Here is a 22,400-nt window from a genome sequence, read left to right on the forward strand (position 1 = left end):
AACTATGAAGTAAATGGGAGCACTTGACATTTCTAAATATCTTAATTCAGCAGCAAACTCATCCACTATGCAAATTTATTTTGGTCAATACAAAGCTTGACTTATTTTAGCATCATAAAAGTTTAATAACTTTGCCAATCAAAATTGATTTATTTTACTCTTTTCATATATTTAAAAAACACTAAAATATTAAATTCTTTACATTATACTTCTTTGGACCAGACTATAGGCAGTACTGTATAGCTCTTTGCATTTATTTTGCATTTAGAGTACCAAAATATCTGATATTTGAAGTTGGCACCAGTGACATCATCAAGCAATGTCATTTGTATGCAAATTAGTTTCCTGGAATACGCAGCCCAGAAAAATTAAATGCTAAACTAAAATACTGCTGGCAGGAAGGTGAGCTTTAACAAAATCATGCTCCATTCATACTACATGGGTTAGGTTTGAAATTAAGGATGGCTCTAACTGGATTATTTCCTGTTGGTGATAATAAAATGCCTAAAATCTGGATTTAATAAAGACTTGAATGTTGATGATACAATCAGAAACCTTAAGAGAGGAAAGAAAAATGTATGCAGAACAGTATAGTGCAGGGTTAGGCTCTTCACCAAACATGTCTACACTGACAATGATGCCAATCTAAACTAATCACATCTGCCTACACCTGGTCTGAATACCTTCTTTCGTGTTCATGTTCTAAATGTCACTATTGTATCTGCTTCAACTACCCCACCCATGGCAGTGTTTCTGGCACCTCCCACTCTCTGTGTAAAAAAAATTTTAACACCCCCCCCCCAACTTAAACCCATGTCCTCTAGTATTTGAAAAAGGCTTTGACTATCTACCATATCCATTCCCCTCATAAAGGGATGTACTTCTATCAGAAAAGGTAGCGAAATGATCAAAGTTAAAATTTCCAATTTAAAATGGTACTGGTGAATGTCAGCGACTTCTGGCTGGTGGCCAATAGAACAAAGAAAACTACTAAATACTTTGCTAATCACTCTTTTTCTGGTAAACGATCATCACAAACAACTTTTCCAGGCAATTCGATTTGGCAGAACCGAGGTGAATTAAAGCACCAAGCATGTTGCCAAAAGCAAGAAGATCAGAGGTTCGATCAATTTAAGCAGCAGGCTGAATCGGAAAAGTAGGATATGGGCAAAATCGAGACAGTGGGGTCCAGGCCCCAGAGCATATCAAAGCAACTGAACCTAATATTTGGATGATTTAAGTGCCAGGCCAGATTGAAAAGGTTAGGGTGTCGGGGCCCAAGTCGAGGGACAGGCCATTTCATTTTGCTGATCCGTTCTGCGCTGATCTAAGGGTATATGGAGAGGACTGATTTTATGGATTTCAGTTCAGGACACCATTTGCATGTGTTTATTGTTTGCATGATTTGTTTTTATTTCTCTGCACATTGGGTGTTTGACAGTAGTTTTTTACACTTTTTTGGAAGGTTTCTTTGTTTCATGGCTACCGGTTAGGAGACGAATCTCAAGGTTGTATAATGTATACATAAATACTTTGATCATATATGTACTTTGAACTTCTGGTAGTTTGAATTGTATGATCAAAGAAGTTGATAGTATTAGTTGATAAAGTTGAAGGTGTTAGATGCTAGATGTAGACCTGGAAAGCACAAACACTAACAAGAGCAATTTTGGATTAAAATAAAATTTGGGATTGGTCACATTCTTGTGGATGCCATCAAAACTATCATTAATCTCTTACCTTAGTGTTTGAGATCATATTGTTTAATGTACTCACTTCTTTCTAATATTTCTGTAATTCCAGCATTATCAGCTTCAAGCTCCATTTTAAATTTCGCAAGTTCTTGGTCTAATTTACGCAGATGTCTATCCACCTAGGTAATCAAAATACAAAACATAATAAATTGATCAATTGTTTACCTGTACAAATCTCAGCTGCTGTTTTTACCATGACCACTTTTATAGGTAAATTGGTAAAATGCAACGAAGGATTTATCATTTTCACATGTCTGTTGAAAACACACTGTTTAACAGATTAAGCATGCTGACAATGTGGGTAATTCAGTAATCTTTCACAGCATTAACATGTTGCATTTGTATTTAAATCCCTTCATGGAGCAACCTATATCTGGTTCTATTTAGGACTCTGCAGGTTGTCTTTTGATAGGTTTAGTAGTCACTGGAATTGTAATTTGCATTTGTCATCCAGGGAAAGGTGTGTATTGGGGAGGGGGATATTTCCACCAATGTTAGTGATGGCAAACAAGAAAAAATCTAGAGATGTTGGAAATCCAAGCAAAGCACACAAAATGCCGGAGGAACTCAGCAGGCCAGGCAGCATCTAAGGAAAAATGTACAATTGACTTTGAACTGAGACCCTTTGGCAGGACTGGAGAAAGAAAAGATGAAGGGTAGATTTAAAAGGGGAGAGAGAGAAAAACACAAGGTGATAGGTGAAACTAGGAGAGGGAGGGATGAACTAAGAGCAGGGAAGTTGATTGGTGAAAAAGATGCAGGGCTGGAGAAGGGGGAATCTAATAGGGGAAGACAGAAGGCCATGGAAGAAAGAAAAGGGTGGTGGAGCACTAGAGTAAGGGGAGACAAGGTGAGTGAAGGAAAAGAGGATGGAGAATGGTGAAGAGGGGTGGGGAGGGGGGGTCATTACCGAATGTTCAAGAAATTGATGTACATGCAATCAGGGTGGAAGCTACCCTGACAGAATACAAGATGTTGTTCCTCCAACTTGAGTGTGGCCTCATCACAACAGTAGAGGAGGCCATGGATTGACATATCGGAATGGGAATGGGAAGTGGAATTAAAATGGGTGGCCACTGGAAGATCTCACTTCCTTTGGCAGACGGAGCATAGGTGGTCGGCAAAGCAGTCTCCCAATCTATGTCAGGTATCACCGATATACAGGAGGCCACATCAGGAGCACTGGACACAGTATATAACCCCAACTGACTCACAGGTGAAGTGTTGCCTCAGCTGGAAGGACTATTGGGGTCCTTAATGGTAGTAAGGGAGGAGCTGCATGGGGCAGGTGTAGCACTTGGTTTGCTTGCAAGGATAAGTGCCAGGAGGGAGATCAGTGGGGAGGGATAAATGAACGAGGTAGTCATGTAGGGAGCGATCCTTGCGGGAAGCAGAAAGTGAGGGGAGGAGGAAATGGAAAGATGTGGTTGGTGGTAGGATCCTGTTGGAGATGGCAGAAGTCCTGGAGAATTATGTGCTGGACATGGAGACTGGTGGGGTGGTCAATGAGGACAAGAACCCTATCCTTGGTATGGTAGCGGGAGAATAGGGTAAGACCAGACGTGCAGGAAATGAAAGAGATATGGTTGTGGACAACATTGATCGTGGAGGAAGGGAAGCCCCTTTCTTTGAAAAAGGAGGGTACCTCCTTTGTTCTAGAAAGAGAAGCCTCATCCTGAAAGCAGATGCTGCGGAGACGGAGAAATTGAGAGAAGGGGATGGGGTTTTTACAAGTGACAGGGTGGGAAGAGGTATAGTCCAGGTACCTGTGAGAGTCCATGGCTTTATAATAGACATCAGTAGATAAGCTGTCTCCAGAGATAGAGACAGAGAGATTGAGAAAGGGGAGGGAGGTGTCAAAAATGGAACAGGCAAATTTAAGGGCCGTGTAGAAGTTGGAGGCAAAGTTGATACAGTCGATGAGCTGTGCATGGGCGCAGGAAGCAGCACCAATGCAGTCATCAATGTAGCGTAGAAAAAGTGGGGGATGGACACGAGTGTAGGTTTGGAACAGTTCCATGTAACCAACAAAAAGGCAGGTAGAGCTAGGACCCATGCAAGTGCTCATGACTACACCTTTTGTTTGAAGGAAGTGGGAGGAGCCAAAGGAGAAATTATTAAGAGGACAAGTTCTGCTAGACGGAGAGAGTGATGGTAGAGGAGAACTGGGTGGGTCTGGTATCCAGAAAGAAACGGAGAGATTTGAGGTCTTCCTGGTGGGGAGTGGAGGTGCAAAGGGATTGGACGTCGATAGTGAAAATAAGATTGTATAGGGTATGGACATATAACATAATCATACAGGAACTGTTTCAATTTGTTGTGTATTAAATATAGCATAAAAATACACAACTCATCTAATTTTTAATACATGGCTGATATTTTCTTTTAAGTAGAATTCCTGAATCTTGGTGCATTCTTGCAATGTATTTTGGCAAAAACACTTACCAGATTACAAAATTTATCTGTGAAAAAGTGAATGGAGGTAGTTCTGCTACAATGTGACAGTTAAATTCACAAGAAATTTTGCCTTAAATAAAATATCATAAAAATAATTCTGTCAATAGGATAAAAGGGAGTTAGGGCCTAAAGAGTTTCAGACACACAATAATAGTTATTTTTCCCATAGGATTATCAAAACTCTAAAGTGTTTTCAATACCTATAAAAATATTCGTTTACTGCTAAAAATATTAAAGGCTGTGTGTCACATTGATTAATAGAAGTATCTTTGCACAGGTGTCAATAGAAGTGATTGCTTGTCAATTTCCAATGGCCTCTCCTGGTGAAACTAGCAGCCTGAGTTCTGAATGAACAAAGGGCAATGACATTTGACTACTGTGGAGAGGTTACACATAAACAGCTAACCGCACCCCACCCCCGGCATTGTTTTTTTTCCATGACAGATTTTTTTTTGCTCGTCAATTTCCAAAGTAACTTTTAAATTGGTCTCTAGTTCCTGAATGAAATTATGTTACAACCAATTCAACTTATGTTATAGTGTTTTCATTCATCACATTATATCCAATTTACATTATAAATTTGCATATTGCAGTAGAAATATAGGTACTATTTAGCCAAGACAACAATACTATCTCCCCCTACTATTTTGGCCTTGTGACTGAATTTAATGGTGTGTAATGTAGGGTGGAGTTTCATCTCAGATGCTAATAAAATGTGATAACTCTGAGCGAATTATGTTAATACCCACTATAAATACAGACTTAAAAGTCCTGCCAAAGTTCTTCGGCCCGAAACATCAACTATACTCTTTTCCATCAATGCTGTCTGACCTGCTGAGTTCCTCCAGCATTTTGTGTGTGTTGCTAAAAGTTTACAAATTAAGCAGTACGAAGAATTGGCACTAGACAAAGTAATGTGAAAACTTGTTGTAATCATGCCCTATCATAGCCAATGAAAGAGGGATTCCATTGTTAAAACACCTTGGAGGAAATATTCAAGATGAATTCACAGTGAAGTGGGGATTTCATTCTTGGGGAAAAGAAAGTGTTACTGATACAAACAACAAGAATTTTGACCTGAACGCCATAATTCTCCCTTTTGCAAACTTCTTGTACATTGTGGTTATACCTTGATTTCCAACTGATTTTAATTTTTGTAGTCATCTTCTATGAGGGATACGATCAATTGAGGTTAAAATGCTTGTTATATAATTTTCTACTTTTCACTTCAAATGTCACTTTCTTAAAAAAAATTGCAGCATTTTGCCAGGCAGAATGATTGTAATTAATAAGTATCAATATTTTCAGATAGGTGATCTTTAAAATTTTCTCTTAATTGCAACATTTTTCCAGATATTATTGTTAGACATATGTAGATGCCGGAGATTGGTTTGAACTTTAAAAGGTACAAGTTGACATTTACTCACCAAATCATAAATTTGATTTGCTAACTGGACTTTTTCATCAGCATCTTCCAAGGCTTTATAATAGTCCTATAAAAGGATAAAGACATTAAAAATACAATTATTAAATACTGGTAAAGTAAAAAATGGTAAGGTAACATTTTCTTTTGAAAGGTTAGTCTAAAACTGCTATGAACTGTTTTAAGTTATTTAGTTATTTAATTATCTATTACTGAATACAATACAAAATTTTTCAAGAACTCCAGATTACAAATTAAGAAACATGACTGAAAGCAGATACCTGTAAGACTATACATTTGATATATTACAATAGCAAAACTATTAATATTAAGTTTTACCAATTCACAAGTCCCATTTATTGAAACATTTTGATTATTTTAAAATAATTAACTTTCTGCTGCACGTGTTGTCATATGAATGGTTTGATATATCTTCAGAAGCTTTACGACTTAGTCAATTTAAGGCATTTGAAACGGTAACAACAGAGTTTGCATATAGTTGAGTACAGATGTTCGCTGTTCTTCCATAGTAACTTAAAATTAACTTCAATGCTAGGTTTTTTGCCATTTAAGACTATAAGATCATAAAATATCGGAGCAGAATTAGGCCATTTAGCCCATCGAGTCTGCTCCACCATTTCATCATCGCTGATGTATTTTCCCCTTATCCCAATCTCTTGCCTTCTCCCCAGTATCCCTTCATGTTCTGGCTGATCAAGAATCTATCAACCTCTGCCAGAAATATATCCATTGATTCGGTCTCCATAGCTACCTATGGCAACAAATTCCACAGATTCACCACCCTCTGGCAAAGTAAGTTTCTCCTTACAGGTGTCCCCCGCTTTTTGAACATTCGCTTTACGAAACCTCACTGTCACGAAAGACCTACATTAGTACCCTGTTTTCGCTTTCAGAAGGTGTTTTCACTGCTACGAAAAAAAATCAGCACACGATAAAAAATCAGCACGTGAAAAAATCAGCGCGCTGCTCTCCCCCGGATTCGGAACTGCATTCTCACCAGCATTGCTTAAACACGCGTCTGGGAGCAGCCGTTTGCAAGATGAGTTCTGAGGTATTGGAAAAGCCTAAAAGAGCTCGTAAGGGTGTTACACTTAGCATAAAACTAGACATAATTCAGCGTTTCGATCGTGGTGAACGAAGTAAGGACAACGCGAGTTTAGCTTGTGGAAGCTGATGAACATGATGTTGAAGAGGTTTTGGCATCCCATGACCAAAAACTGACAGATGAAGAGCTGATGCAATTGGAAGAAAACAGGATAACAATCGAAACTGAATGAGTAATGATAAAGTACAACTTTAATTTTGAAAGGGTACGTCGGTTTAGGGGATATTTGCAGGATGGTTTGAGTCCTTACAAAGAACTGTGTGATAGAAAAATGTGCGAGGCTCAGCAGTCAAGCAAGCCTTCCACATCAACCACAGCAGACGATGAACCTCGACCTTCGACATCGAGGCGGGCAGAGATAGAAGAAGATGAGCTGCCTGCTCTAATGGAAACGGACGATGACGAGATGACACCCGTGTCCCACCACCCCAACCCCCAGGCCACGGACAGATACCGATTCGCGGAGAATGGAACGGTAGCCGGGAGGCACACAGCACATCTTTAAGAAAAAAGCCGAAATAAACATGCTAATTAATTAGGTGCCGCCCCACACGTAATTCTCGGCCCAGATCAGAGGCGATGCATTCAGCAATCGCCTCTGATCTGGGCCGACACTTACGTGCCAAGCAGCACCTAATTAATTAGCTTGTTTATTCTGGCTTTTTTCTTAAAGATGTGCTGGGTGCATCCCGGCTACCGCTGCACTGCTGCATTCTTCGCAGCAATATATCGGAGGTTGAGGACCACTGGGGTGGTGGGACACTGGGGTGTCATCTCATCGTCGTCTGATTCCATCAGGGCAGGCAGGTCATCTTCTTCTATGTCTGCCTGCCTCGATGTCGAAGGTCGAGGTTCGTCGTCTGCTGTGGCTGATGTGGAAGGCTTGAAAAACGACAGTGTGCTTGACTGCTTAGCCTCGCACATTTTTCTATCATATAGTTCGTTGTAAGGACTCAAACCATCCTGCAAATATGCCCTAAACCTAGGTACCCTTTCAAAATTAAAGTCGCACTTTTCTGCAATCATTGCAGCGAAAATCTTATGCAGTTGCTTCACGTTCAGTTCCTGGACGATTTCACTTTCGGTCTGTTCGCTACTGCATTCGGTTTCGATTGTTATCCTTTTCTCTTCCAATTGCATCAGCTCTTCATCTATCAGTTCTTGGTCATGGGATGCCAAAACCTCTTCAACATCATCTTCGTCAACTTCCACAAGCCAAACTCACTTTGTCCTTACTTCGTTCACCACAATCGAAACGCTTAATTATGTCTTATCCTTACGAGCTCTTTTAGGATTTTCCGATACCTTAGAACTCATCCTGCTAACCGATGCTCAAAATAAATCAACATAAAGCACAGATGCTCACAGGCACGTGTTTAAGCAATGCCAGCTAGAATGAAGTTCCAGGGGAGGAGCTTTGCTGCTCGGGCTGCACGCTGCCTTTTTTCTAACAGTGAAAACACCTTCTGTTAGCGAAAACAGGTAACTAATGTAGGTCTTTCGTAACAGCGAGGTTTCGTAAAGCGAACGTTTGAAAAGCGGGGGACACCTATATTCACTCTAGCCTTTCCTTTACACTTAATATATCTGAAGAAACCGGGGTTTCTTCTGTTCATACACTAACAATTTGAGAATGGATTTATCATGTGGATTTTATTTCATGGATTTTCACTGCCAGTATCTGCCTTAGAAGTACTTTAGACATTTTTAGTCAGTAATCATCTAATTAAAAAGGAAGACAAAATGTTCCTCGATGATCGAAGAAATGGGAAAATAGTGCAGTTTAACACATGGCTAAGGGGATGGTGCAAGTGGGAGGGCTTCAGATATTTGGATCATTGGGCTGTCTTCCAGTGCAGGTAGGACCTGTACAGATGGGACAATTTGCATGTGAACAAGAGAGCAACCAATAACCTTGCAGGAGGCTTTGCTAATGCCACCCAGGTGGGGGGAGGTTTAAAACAGAGTTGTAGGAGGGAGTGGGAACCAGAGTGACACGGCAGCAAGTGCAGTGGCTTTGGGAAAAGTAGACATTAAGCCTACATTCAAAACAGAAATCAACTGGTTGATAAAGATAGTGAGATTAACGTTCTGACATAGATCTATTTCAATGTAAAGAGTATTGAAGGTAACCCAAATGGGAAAATTTGCAGATGCTAGAAATCCAAATCAACACACACAAAATACTGGAGGAACTCAGCAGGCCAAGCAGCATCTATGGAAAACATTACACAGATGACGTTTTGAGTTGAGACCCTTCATCACGAGCTTATCATGTGGAGCTGAGGTCTGGTGAGAGGCAGAGGTTGAGATAAGTTAGTGTGCACATGTGCGTGCACACACATCTTTTGCTATTAGCACACAAAGGAATTTAAACAGCACACCAAAGGTTGTCATCCTCTACCTTGTTGTCATGTTAAGTATATCTCACGACCGTAGCCAATCACATTTCCTTTTCCTGTTTCTGATGCCAATGAAGTTGACAACATGATGATTTGTGTGCAGGTTTTAGAACTGGCTTATTTATACTATTTTTATTGAAGAAATTATTGATTCACTATGACGAATTCCAAAGAAGCAAAGGGCATGAAGCACAAAAGAACTGCTAGTTCATTTAATGAAACAGTAGAAGCCGCTACACTGAAAACTCATGAGGTCAGGAATATGCAGCTATGAGAAATATTTATGTACAATACAGAAACTGGTGTTGCCTGCATGAGTTGTCATGATGCAAAAGTTGCTGAAGAATTTGCAAGTGGGAAGAAGTTGAGTGGCATTTGGAAACTTGCCTTTTTAAAGCATCATTTAGAAGCAAACCGCATATGGACAGTGTGTAAAAGCTCCGGCAAGAAAATCCTTCATGACCCATTACAGGCCTGCTACGTACTTTTGTGAAAGTGCAGATAAGCGAGAGTGAAAATGATTAAACCCAGAGGAGATCAAAGTTCTTATTTACGGCGTTTTGCTGGCTATTAAAATGAATACCTCTATATAAAAAATTCAGTGCACACATGTTGTCACTGGACAAAAAAAATTGCGCAGCACAAGATTTTTGAGCACACTGGTCATTACAAATTAAGAGTGAACATTGGTGGTGTGCTAGTCTTGCATGATGTGGTAAATCAGTGAGATATTTAGGGAGGCGGCTACACCAAAGTTGCAGGAAGCAGATACTGGGTGACTATCATGAAAGGGGAATGGAATAGGCAGTCATTGCAGGGTACCTATGTGGCTGCAAGTATATTGTTTTGGATACTGTAGGGGGAGGGAGAGAAATTACCCAGAAGAAATGGTTCTCTCAGGTGATGTTATGTCTTAGTTTGGAGAAAATCAGAAGTCGAACTTTTGATTCTCGATTTAACTTTGAGAAAAGGTGGGGTTCTTTTGCCTGCTACTATCATTTGATTTGAGTTAATTAAGATAGTTCCCTTCTGATTCTTGTTTAAATGGATTTGAGTTGCGGATTGATGTTTTTCTTTTATGGAAGCTTGTATGGCGTATAGCTCCAGGGTTGTGCTCCCAATGGGGCTTTTCCCCCTTTTTTTTCCTGTTAGTAGGGTTTTTTTTAGTTAGTCGGGGTTCTTTTTTCCTTCTTTCTTTTTTCCCAAAAAATAGTTTTAACATTTTATTTTTTCTTATGATTATTGATACATTGTTTAGCTTTGCTAATTAGTTATTTGGTAATTTAATTCTCATTGTACATATTGACATGTTGACTTGATTACTTTAATGTATTTTTTTGTTGATCTTCAATAATAATTAATAAAAAAGATTTAAAAATGAAATGAAAGTCAAAGCTGTAAGGTTTCTGGCACTGTGTCTGGTTCTGCGGCTTAGAAGGAAAGTGGAGAAGAGACAGGCAGAAGATTCTGTGAATGAGAATGTGACTCCCAGTTGGTATGTTGCTTCCCAGGTACCACGGCCAGGGAAGTCAAAGAAAAAGTTCATAGCATTCTTAAGGGTGAAAATAAGCAGCCAGAGATCGTGGTCCACATTGGTACCAATGACATAGGCAGGAAGAAAGATGAGGTGCTGCAAAGAGTCAGGAGTTGGGTGTTAAATTAAAGAACAGGACCTCCAGGGTGGTTATTGTAGGATTGCTATCGGTACCACATGCTAGTAAGACCAGAAATAGGAAGGTAATGCAGTTTAACATGTGGCTAAGCACATGATGCAAGAGGGAGGGTTTTAGATTTTTGGATCATTAGTTTCTCCTCTAGGGAAGGTGGTACCTGCACAGAAAGGTCGGTTTGCACCTGAACTGGTGGGTGACCAATATCTGATGGGAAGGTTTGCAGGTGCTGTACCAGGGGGTTAAAACTAGAATTGCAGGGGCAGTGAGAACCAGAGTGGCAGGTCAGCGACTGGAGTGGCTGTGGAGAAACTGAACGTTAAGCCTACATGCACAGCCAAAACCAAACTGCTGAGCTACACATATTTCAATGCAAGATGTATTGTAGGTAAAAACACATGATGGGCACAAGTCTCCTCACCATCAAGGATATCTTCAAAATGCAATGCCTCAAGAAGGCAGTAGCCATCATTAAGGACCCTCACCATCCAGGACTTGCCCGCTTCTCATTACTACCATCAGGGAGAAAGTACAGGAGCCTGAATAGTTTTTTTAGGAATAACTTCTTCCCCTCTGCCATCTGATTTCTGAATGGCCATAGACACCAGTTGTATTGATATCTTTTTGCACCACTTATTTATTTTTTGTATTTCTTTTTGTAACATGTGCCAACTTTATACATGTTGCACTGTACTGCTGCCGCAAAACAACAAATTTCACAATGTACGTCAGTAATAATAAATCTGATTCTGAACTTAGAACATGGCATAGCAAATGGAATTACAATGTTGTAGTCATTAGTGAAACTTGATTGCGGGAGGGCAGGATTGCCAGCTCAATGTTCCAGGGTTCCGTTGTTTAATATTTGATAGAGGGGGAAGTATTCGAGGAGGAGGGGTGGCATTACTCATCATGGCTGTGCTTAGAGAGGGCATACTGGAGGGCTTACCTACTTGAGACAAAAAGGATGGAACTGAGGAATAAGAAAGGGATGACCATGTTAATGAGTTTATACTATAGACCTCCCAATCCTTAGCAGGATTTAGAGGAGTAAACTTGTAGAGAGATAGCAGACAGTTCCAAGAAAAAATAAAGTGATTGTAGATGATTTTAACTTTCCACATATGGACTGGGATTCCCACACTGTAAAGGGATTGGATGGGATAAAGTTTGTCAAATGAGGAAAGGCAGAAGACCGGTCAAAGGAGAAAACTTTAGAACTGAAAACATTTTATTAAGTTGTTGATATTATTAGTTTAACATTTTACAAGGTTACACTAGGTTAAAAATTGTTTGATATACAATGAATATTTCACTTATAATTAAAAATTAACCCAAAGGTACTTGCCTTCTTTATTGCTTCCATCTGTTCCTCTCTCCATTCTGGCTTGTTCTTTTTTGCATTGATAAAGAACTCATTCACTCTTTGTTCTAACTGATCCATTGCATCTATGTGGGAAGGAAAGAAAACCAGTTATTTTCACAAACTACACTGGAAATCAAACATAACATGTAGATTTAATCTACTTTAATATTTTTCATATTTCATCATTAGGAAAAGTAAATGAAATGGGATCTTATTAAATTTTCTGATGTTCAGATTGCTTTATAATAAAAGAAATCAAATCCACTGAAGGAGCATCTCAATTGCAAGTTTTTGGTTTAAAGTAGGTCTTTTCAAAAAAGCTTGGTACTGTAATGGTGATGATTAACTGATAATTTGATTATGATTGCAGATTTTTAAAATTGGCCACTGTCACTCTATAATCAATGCTAACTGAGAGCTCACCACACAATTTTGCCTGTTGACAATGACACTTTGCCCGTTTCTTTCTCTCTCATTGGATTATTAGATGTACAGAAGTTTATACTATTTTTCATGTATATTTGTTTAAACATTTCAAACTCAACCAAGATACAGTTAAAAATAAAGATTTAATGTAGATAAAATGCAGCACTCACTTATTACTCAAGCTGTCATTACATATCAAGATACATTATGTGCATCACTGAACAATAGGAAGTTGCAAACACATCTGTAACTACTTTCACTATTATACTTTCTTTATCTTGTTAATTTATTAGATTACTATTGTTTTTCTCCTCATTTTACTACATTATTTAAGGATAATGTTTTGAAAGAAGACTCGTGAGGTGCACAAGGTTTTTAAAAGGATTACAAACTAATTACATCTTGAGGCAGTCAATCTTCTGAACCTTTCTCCTAGGTGCTAAGGTCCTTCTCTTAGAACAGCAATTGTTAAATTTTGAACTTTGCTTTCAGTAATTGAAAAAGTAGCATAAAGGTCGTGGGGTCTTTGACAATACCAAAACAAAAAACCTTTCCAGAGTGAATTGCCAGCAAGAATGCCTAAAATTATGTAACCAATAATATAGCAAAAAAGATAATTATGTGTATTAAAGATATTTCAAAAGATATTCCCATTCTAAAGAAAACATACTAATCAAAATTTTAAAAATTAAATTATAGAATATAGTTTTAAAGGACTAATGGATATTGACATAATTTGAAAATTAAGGATTTTCTTAAAACAGCGATCTCCTAAAAGAGCAGATACTGCCATATCTTTGGACAGAGAAAATGAATCAACGCTTCAGTTTGAAGCACCTTTGACTTGATGTTAACTGTTTTTTTCTACAGATGCACCCTAACCCACTGACATTATGCAAGATTTTCCATTTTTACATCCAATTTCTAGCATTTGTAGATTTTTTTTCTTATTTCATATTCCTTAATTCTCACCATCTGAACTTTAGTCCATGGTTTTCAGGTGAACATTTCGAAGCTATTTTTTCTGCTACATCCATTAACAAAACTAGCATATTTTAAAAATGGGGAAAAATGCCTAAAGATAAAAATCTGCTAATGCATGTGGTTAGATAGTGTTTTATGAATATATTATTAATTTGAATTGAATCAGCCTCAGAGACCAATTCATACTTGAAAGATTTGAGGGAAAAAAACTCACCGCAAAATATTGCACAATTTATTAAAATAGTCGTGGGGGGGTAGCTATCACATCAAGTTTGATTAGCGGGATAATAACGACAAAAATAACATAATGCCATCAATTCATGTCAAATTAATTGGGCAATTTCAAAATTAATTCAACATTTTGAAGGGTTAATTATAGCTTCTGTTAAGTGGCTCTGCTTAAACGCCAACAGCCTATTGTGGCCAGCAAGAAACTTCTATTTAATGTGCATGGAAATCTAATAAGGCTTTAATCAGACTCAAACTCACCTTGTACATGTTTAAGTAGTACTGACCAAAAGCTGACAGTAGAGTAATTGTGATAAGAATTTGCAGAGACATAAACTCATTAAAAAGTCAAATAAGTTTAAAAATCTTTATTTACTATTAGATACTAATCCGTATTAAAAAAAATTAAATTGCATTTTTCCATTTATTGTGTAAAATATCCTAACCCGTATGTACTCAACCTCAAGAACTCACTAAAAAACAAGACTCGCCCCCCCCCCCACGTTGGCTATTTCATTACTCAATGAGTGGGCACTGTGCAACACCTAAAAATAATGCAATCCTTCAGTTACTTTTAATGTTTTAACTGCGCAGACAGCCAAACGTCAACTTAGAAAATCACCTAAATATACATTTCTTACAGAGCGCATAAAACTTTTTCATTAAGACTGCGTGCACAATTCTCATTTGAAACGTTTGCACACTAAAAGCACGATCCAGGCTTGGAGAATAACTTCCTCGGAGATAAAGCAACAAGCAGACGCTGTTGCTATGGTGCATGTTGGCACGACTCTTCTCATGCCGACCGCAGCCTGACAATATAAAGAAATAAAAGTGGTAGCAGCAAGTGATCAGATTGTGCCCACTCCTACTTAATGGCACCAAAGTAGAACATTGTGCTCAACTTTTCTTTACATGTGGATTGAAAATAGCTGGGGGCGGAGGTAGTTCTTTATTGACAATATTGCACTGTACAAAGCGGCAATAATTATGATTTTTGAAGGAGTTGTGGCGCCAGCTCAGTGTTCACCCCACCCGTACCCCTCGCCCCCAAAGACATTTCCCCCACAAGTACTGTCAGCGTAAGGTGAGGCGGGCAGTGCGGCTCTGACATGACTAACGTGGCGCTGCATACTCTGTACTTGCAGGTCCATCTCCCTCATTTCCGTAAACCTGTCGCGGAGATCCATGGGAAGTTGTTCGATCACTGTCGAGAGAAGAGGGAAAAAAACAGCGGCGTCAATGGAGGGGCGGCTTCATTTTCCGTCCGACATCTCCGCTTCAATCGGTACATCTTTTTTAAAAAAAACTTTTCCTCACAACCCCGCACCGCTGCCATATCCCTCAATACTTACTCTCCAAGTAATCCTCCAAGTACAGCATGTTGGGAAAAAGTGTAGGTTTTACACCGGACAGATTTTTACTGTTTTGTTTCCTAAAATGGTTCCAATATGGCGCCTCAAACCAACGCCGTTCGTTCGTTAAAAAAGGACGATGTGGGGGGGGGTGGAGGGAAAGACAAACCACGGCTGCTCGAGCGGTCAGCCTCGCGCGTTGGAAACTCGCTCTGCCATTGGCTCATTCGGATGATTTGTATGAGTCGTCACGGGACTGAGAGACCCCCCATCCGCCCGCACAGCATTGTGGGAGGTGTAGTCCCATGTTTGTGTCGCAGCTGGAGAGGGAGAAGAGCTTCAGGGTCCCGCTTTTTTGCGCCTCGGTGGGTTATGGCGCATAAGGCCGGTAGACGCTGGATGGCAAACGATGAGAGGATTAACCGCCGCATTGGTGGGTCGCGTTTTGGATATTGCATCAGATTTTGTTTAGAAAATAAAACGCATTTCCGTTTCCGATTCCACTGCAACGTGCGCAAACTAGCGCGCTCTTTAATTTGAAAGTCAAACACTGCAGATGCTGGAGCACAAGAAAGCACGCACAAAAAGTACTTTAAGTATGTATTAAACAGCATCTGTGGAAGGAGAGACAGATAACTTTTCAGGCTGAAGACTTGTTCCATGGTTTTAATTCTGACTATTTGCGCATTTGGCTTTTAGTGTCTATGTTGGTTAATTAAAATAACTTCCTAGTTTCCGAGTAAAAGAAAATCCAAGAAACACTTTGACTATAGTGTATTCCCCATATCCTTACCGTCGCTTAAAAATAGATTTCTTTTGAGGGTGGTAAAATGACCATTTTGTAAGACTCCATCCCTGATTTAAAAAGCTTCTTTAAGCTACAAGTTTCTTCTTGGTAAGTTAATTGACTTAATTTTCCAGAATAAAAATGGAACATGCTGTAATATAACACACTGATTTATTTCAAATTGACTTGTAAGAATAAAGAAAACTTTACACTAATAGGCAGTCAGGTGTACTGTAATTCTCAAAGGCATCAGATTAGTATTGGTACTATTTATACTCTTGGATTTGGGAACATTCTCGAGATCTGAGACTGATAGTTCACTGAAGATTCTTGCAATTTTCAGGTGACAATAATAAGAAGCCACACACACAGAACAAACATGTTTTAAACATTAGATCAGGCAGCATCCTTATAAGGTAATATTTTGTCTCAATTGAAAAAATATATTTTATAATGTAAGGAAAGAAAGGAGAGGAGGCAAAAACAGGAGAAAGAAGGTAGGAGAGATTAAGTAACATCGAAGGCAAAGTGAGATGGTAATCGCATTACAAAAAATAAAGTGGATGTGTAAATGGGGTCGATTAGTTTGTGTGTAGTTTATCACAGATATTAGTGCCAAGATGGCGCTGGTGAACCACAGCGATGTGTTGCCAGCTGCTTACAAAACTTCTAAATATAACTCTTTTGAATAACTTTTACTACACATTTGTACAATCTGCAGCCTGTAATTTCCCTGCAAGCAATGTAGTTTTGAACTGGCAATTTCATAGTCTTCTGAAGGATTTGGCGGGCATGGAGGTATGGTACCTTTGAATGTACATCTCTATAGCCAGAAGAGAGGGAGGAGGGGAGGACTGATACTCCAAGCAATGAAAGTTCCTCTACCCAGCATCTTGTTAGCAAATGTAAAGTCTCTGGAGAACAAGATTGAGGACCTAAGGGCAAGATTGCTGTATTAGAGGGAAATGCGGAATTAGTGTGTTCTGTGTTTCATGGAGACATGGCTTACTGCAAACATGCTGGATTCAGCGATCAGGTCAGAGGGCTTCTCAATACTCAGGATGAACCAATCTGCTAATTTGGAGAAGGCAAAAGGTGGATGTCTGTGCATCATGATAAACTCTCTTCGGTGCTCCGACGCAGCGTTTTTGGTCTTGCCGCTCTCTTGTTCCCCTGACCTGACCTGGAACATCTAAAGATTAAGTGCCAAACGTTCTCTGTACCACCAAAAGCTGACATTAATCAGGCACTCAAGATATTGAATGCTGCCATCACCAGACAAGAAACAGTCCACCCCGATGTATTTCAAGTCATCATCAGGGTCATCAATCAGGCTTGTTTGAAGAAATCTCTGTCCAATTATCGTCAGCATATAACTTACAGCACCTGGGATCCCAAACACTGTTGTACTATGATTAAGAATGCCTACTGTACCAAGCCTAGACCACATTTCAGGCAATCCGATCACTTTGCTGTTCTTCTATTTGCATACAGGCTAAAGAGCAAGGCTTCAGAGATGAGGACAACAAAGGTTGCAGGAGGCAGAGGAGTAACTATGCGATTGCCTTGAGTTGGTAGACTGAACCATGTTCGAAGATATATTAGTGGATCTGAATGAATACACCACGGTTGTCATGGACTTACAGTAATGGACATGTATGTTTCCACAAAAGCAAATCCTCCAGGTCTACAACTTTGAAGGAAGAAATTTATCCTCATCTTAGTCTGTAAACTGAATCTATGACCCTTGTACTAGGTAGGGAAACATGTCTATTTGCATCCCTCATCGTTCAAACATTCCGTTTATGCCAATAGGAGTATAGTACTTTGGGATTAGATCCCTTCATTCTCAACTCTCAAACTTGATTGATTGTAAATTCACTTGTAAATTCAAACTTGGTTGACATAATCACTCATCGTATACACTTCCGTGGCCTTCTGTCCTCTCCTGTTAGATTCCCCCTTCTCCAGCCCTGTATCTCTTTCACCAATCAACTTCCCAGCTCTTTGCTTCACCCCTCCCCCTCCCAGTTTCACCAATCAGCTTGTATTTCTCTCTCCCCTCCCCCAACCTTTTAACTCCTCATCTTTTTTTCTCCAGTCCTGCTGAAGGGTCTTGGCCCGCAATGTTTACTGTACTCCTTTCCATGGATGCTGTCTAGCCTGTGGAGTTCCTTCAGCACTTTATGTATGTTGCTCGGATACAATTGGTGGCAACTTTATTTGTTACAACTGTACACCTGCTCATTAATACAAATAACTAATCAATAATCATATGGTGGCAACTCAATGCATAAAAGCATGCAATCATGGTGAAGAATTTCATTTGTTCAGGCCAAACATCAGATTGGGGAAGAAATGAAATCTAGGTGACTTTGACTGTGAAATGGTTGTTGGCACCAGATAGGGTTATTTGTGGATCTCAGAAACTGGTGATCTTCACGCACAACAGTCTCTAGAGTTTACAGATTCAAAAAAAACATCAAATATCCAGTGAGCGGCAGATCTGTGGGTAAAAATGCTTTGTTAATGAGGGAGGTCAAAGGAGAATAGCCAGACTGGTTCAAGCTGACAGGAATGGGACAGTAGCTCAACTAACCACACATTACAGCAGTGGTGTGCAGAAAGGCTTCTCTGAATGCACGGTGTGTGCATGGGCTACAGCAGCAGGAGACCATGAACATACAGAAATACACTCAGTGGTCACTGTATTAGGTACTTTGTGTACTTAATAAATTGATGACAGTGTATAAAACCTTAAAATAGGGGTAGAATATGCTATTCGGCCCACTGAGTCTGCCCCACCATTGGATTATGGCTGATTTATTATCCCTTGCAACCCCATTCTCCTGCCTTCTCCCCATAACATTTGATGCCGTTACTAATCAAAATCCTATCAACCTCCGTTTTAATCTGAGGAATTACGATGGGAATTACGATTTTTCATCAGAAAAAAATAAATATAGGAGAGAACATCACTAGTGAAGCAGGTAGGACACGGCTACTCCACCAAAGTCTTGGGATTGTGTTAATTGGCACCCTATAATCATAACCTTCCATTGAGTTAGATATGCATTTGGCCAATGGAGAGAATTTCCCTTGATTCCCATTGAGTTGAAATATATTCATTGGTGCAATGGTTGGTTAAGTACTGCTATAATACCAAAGGCAATCACATTTAACACTCAGAATCTGATCTTTTGATTTTGGTTAGACTAACTTTACAAAATACTTCCTGTGCTCAAGCTTAAAATATCTCAACATCATGTAACATTCAAGTTTGTTGCATTCCCTCTTTCAACATGTATATACCTAGCCCAGGATGCAGTCTAATGAATTTTCATTGTACCCTCTCAATGCAAATATATCCTGGCAAAATTTACTTGAAGTGTGGACTCAGTAAAGCCATGAACCACTGTAGCAAGATACCTCTGCCCCTTTTTCAAATCCTCTTGATATAAAGGACAACACATGGTTTGCCCTACCTATTTGTCAGGAGGGGTTGAGAGGAGGATGAAGGCAGAGGTAGCCAGGAGAGTGATAAGTGGGAACGCAAGGCTGCAAGTGTTGGAATCTGCTCAGTCAGGAAGGTGATGGATGGAATCGGCGTAGGGATGAAATAGATAATGGAGAATCTAGAATGGGGTATGTGAAACGGGACAAAATGCCAAGACTGGACGTGGTTCAGTGGGGAGGGTGGAGCTGGAAGGAACACAGAAGGTGAAGGTAATCAAAGAATAAACTTAAAAAAAAGCCATAAGGAGCGAAAAGATTAAATATGAAGGTAAGCTATCCAATAATATAAAAGAGGATACCAGAAGTTTTTTTCAGATATATAAAGAGTAAAAGGCGAAAGTGGACATTGGACCATTGGAAAATGACTTTGGAGAGGTAGTCATGGGGCACAAAGAAATGGCAGACAAACATTAAAGTATTTTGCGTCAGTCTTCACTGTGGTAGACACTAGCAGTATACCAGAAATTCGAGAGTGTCTGGGGGCAGAAGTGAGTGTAGTTGCTATTACTAAGGAGAGGTAGGAAGCTGAAAGGTCTGAAGGTAGATAAGTCACCTGTTCCAGATGGATTACACCCCATGGTTCTGAAAGAGGTAGCTGCAGACAGTGTAATGGCATTCATAATGGTCTTTCGAGAATCACTGGAGGATTAGCAAATTGCAAATGTCACTGCACTCTTTAAGAAAGGAGGAAGGAAGTTATTGGCAGGTTAGCCTGACTGCAGAGGTTGGGAAGATTTTGGAGTCTATTATTAAGGATGTGGTTTCAGGGTACTTGGAGGCACATGATAAAATAAGCTGACGTCAGCATGGTTTCTTTAAGGGGAAATCTTGCCTGACTAATCTGTTGGACTTCTTTGAGGAAATAACAGACAGAATACACTAAAGGAGAGTCAGTGGATGTTGTATACCTGAATTTTCAGAAGGCCTTTGTCAAGGTACCGCACATGAGGCTGCTTAACAAGTTAAGAACCCACGGTATTACATGAAAGATACTAGCATGAATAGAAGATTAGCTGACTGGCAGGCGGCAAAGAATGAGAATAAGACACGACTTTTCTGGTTGGCTGCCAGTGACTAGTGGCGCTCCACAGGGGTTGGTGTTGGGATGCTTCTTTTCACGTTATATGTTAATAATTTGGATGATGGAATTGATGGCTTTGTGGTCACTGTTGCAGATGATACGGATATAGGTGAAGGGACAGGTGGTGGTGTGGAAGCAGAGGGTCTGCAGAAGCTCATAGGCAGTTAGTTATAGAACACAACGGCACAGAAACAAGACCCTTGGCCCACCTAGTCCATGCCAAACTATATATCTGCCTAGTCCCATCGACCTGCACCCAGACTATAGCCTTCCATATCCCTCCCATCCACGTACCTGTCCAAATTTCTCTTAAATATTGAACCCATATCCACCACTTGTGCTGGCAGCTCATTCCAGACTCTCACCAACCTCGGAGTGAAGAAGTTTCCCCTCACGTTACCCTTAAATATTTCACCTTTCACCCTTAACACATGACCTCTGGTTCAAGTCTCACCCAACCTCAGTGGAAAAAAAAGCCTGCTTGCAGTCATCTTATCAATACCCTCATAATATTGTATACCTCTAACAAATCTCCCCTCATTCTTCTACATTCTAGGGAGTAAAATCCCAACCTTTATGTTTAACCCAGCAACAAACTTGTTATTTTTCTCTGCTCTCTTTCAATCTTGTTGATATCTTTCCTGCAGGTAGGTGACCAGAACTGTACACAATACTCCAAATTAGGCCTCACTGACATCTTCAATATTACTTCCCACTTTCTGTGCTCAATACTAAACAAGAGAAAATCTGCAGATGCTGGAAATCCAAGCAACACACACAAGATGCTGGAGGAACTTAGCAGACCAGACTCTATGGAAAAGAGTACAGTCAACATTTCAGGCTGAGACCCTTCAGGAGGACTGGAGGAAAAAAGCATCTTTTCCATAGATGCTGCTTGGCCCTCTGACTTCCTCCCGCATTTTGTGTATGTTCTGTATTCAGTACTTTGATTTATGAAGTTCTGTACTCAGTACTTTGATTTATGAAGGCCAATGTGCCGAAAGCTTTCTTTACGACCCTCACTTTCTGTGATGTTACTTTCAAGGAATTATGTATCTGTATTCCCAGATTCCTCTGTTTTACTACACTCATCAGTGCCCTACCATTCACAGTGTAAGACTTGTTCTGGTTTATCCTCCCAAAGTTCAACACACACGTGACATTTTTCTGCTTTAAGTTCCATCTGCCATTTTTCGGCTCATTTTTCCAGCTGTTCCAAGACCCACTGCAAGCTTTTATCTCCTTCTTTGCTGTCCACTATACCTCACTGTTGGTGTCATCCCCAAATTTGCTGATCCAGTTTACTACATTATCATCCAGACTGTTAATAAGAATGACAAACAACAGCAGACCTAGCACCAATCCCTATGGCACACCACTAGTCTCAGGCCTCCAATCAGAGAGGCAACTATCTACTACATATCTCTGGCTTCTTCTGCAAAGCTAACATCTAATCAAATTTACCTCCTCATCTTCAACGCCAAGCAGCTGAACCTTCTTGACCAGCCTCCCATATGTGCCCTTGTTAAATGACTTGCTAAAGTCCATGTAGACAACATCCACTGCCTTGCCTTCATCAACTTTCCTGGTAACTTCCTTGAAAAAATATAGGTTTGTTTAGACACCTACAAAGCACAAAGCCATGCTGACTATTCCAAATCAGTCCCTCTCTATCCAAATAGTCAATTATAGTTAATTGGGACACATCAGGACCAGTACATTATGGCCCAATTACTTGAAGTTTCATGGAAAATAGTTTTTTAAAAAAGGCAATCTACCTTTCAACTCAGTAACAAATTTGTATTTAAATGCAATACCTAACAAA

General features: G+C 39.8%; 1 protein-coding gene across 1 annotated transcript in view; it reads right to left on the minus strand.

Moving 5' to 3' along the window:
- The window catches only part of ing3 (inhibitor of growth family, member 3), a 48,633-nt gene extending 33,290 nt beyond the window's left edge, over positions 1-15,343 (minus strand). The window contains exons 1-5 of the mRNA XM_072267566.1: positions 15,192-15,343; positions 14,972-15,043; positions 12,181-12,281; positions 5,639-5,704; positions 1,777-1,873 (exon numbers count right to left, since the gene is read on the minus strand). Coding sequence (XP_072123667.1) covers positions 1,777-1,873; positions 5,639-5,704; positions 12,181-12,281; positions 14,972-15,043; positions 15,192-15,219 — 364 coding nt within the window. The 5' untranslated portion in view covers positions 15,220-15,343. The remainder of the gene's footprint in view (positions 1-1,776; positions 1,874-5,638; positions 5,705-12,180; positions 12,282-14,971; positions 15,044-15,191) is intronic.
- Positions 15,344-22,400: the final 7,057 nt, after the last annotated feature.

This window comes from Mobula birostris, chromosome 9 (genome assembly GCF_030028105.1).
Source record: "Mobula birostris isolate sMobBir1 chromosome 9, sMobBir1.hap1, whole genome shotgun sequence".
NCBI lineage: Eukaryota > Metazoa > Chordata > Chondrichthyes > Myliobatiformes > Myliobatidae > Mobula > Mobula birostris.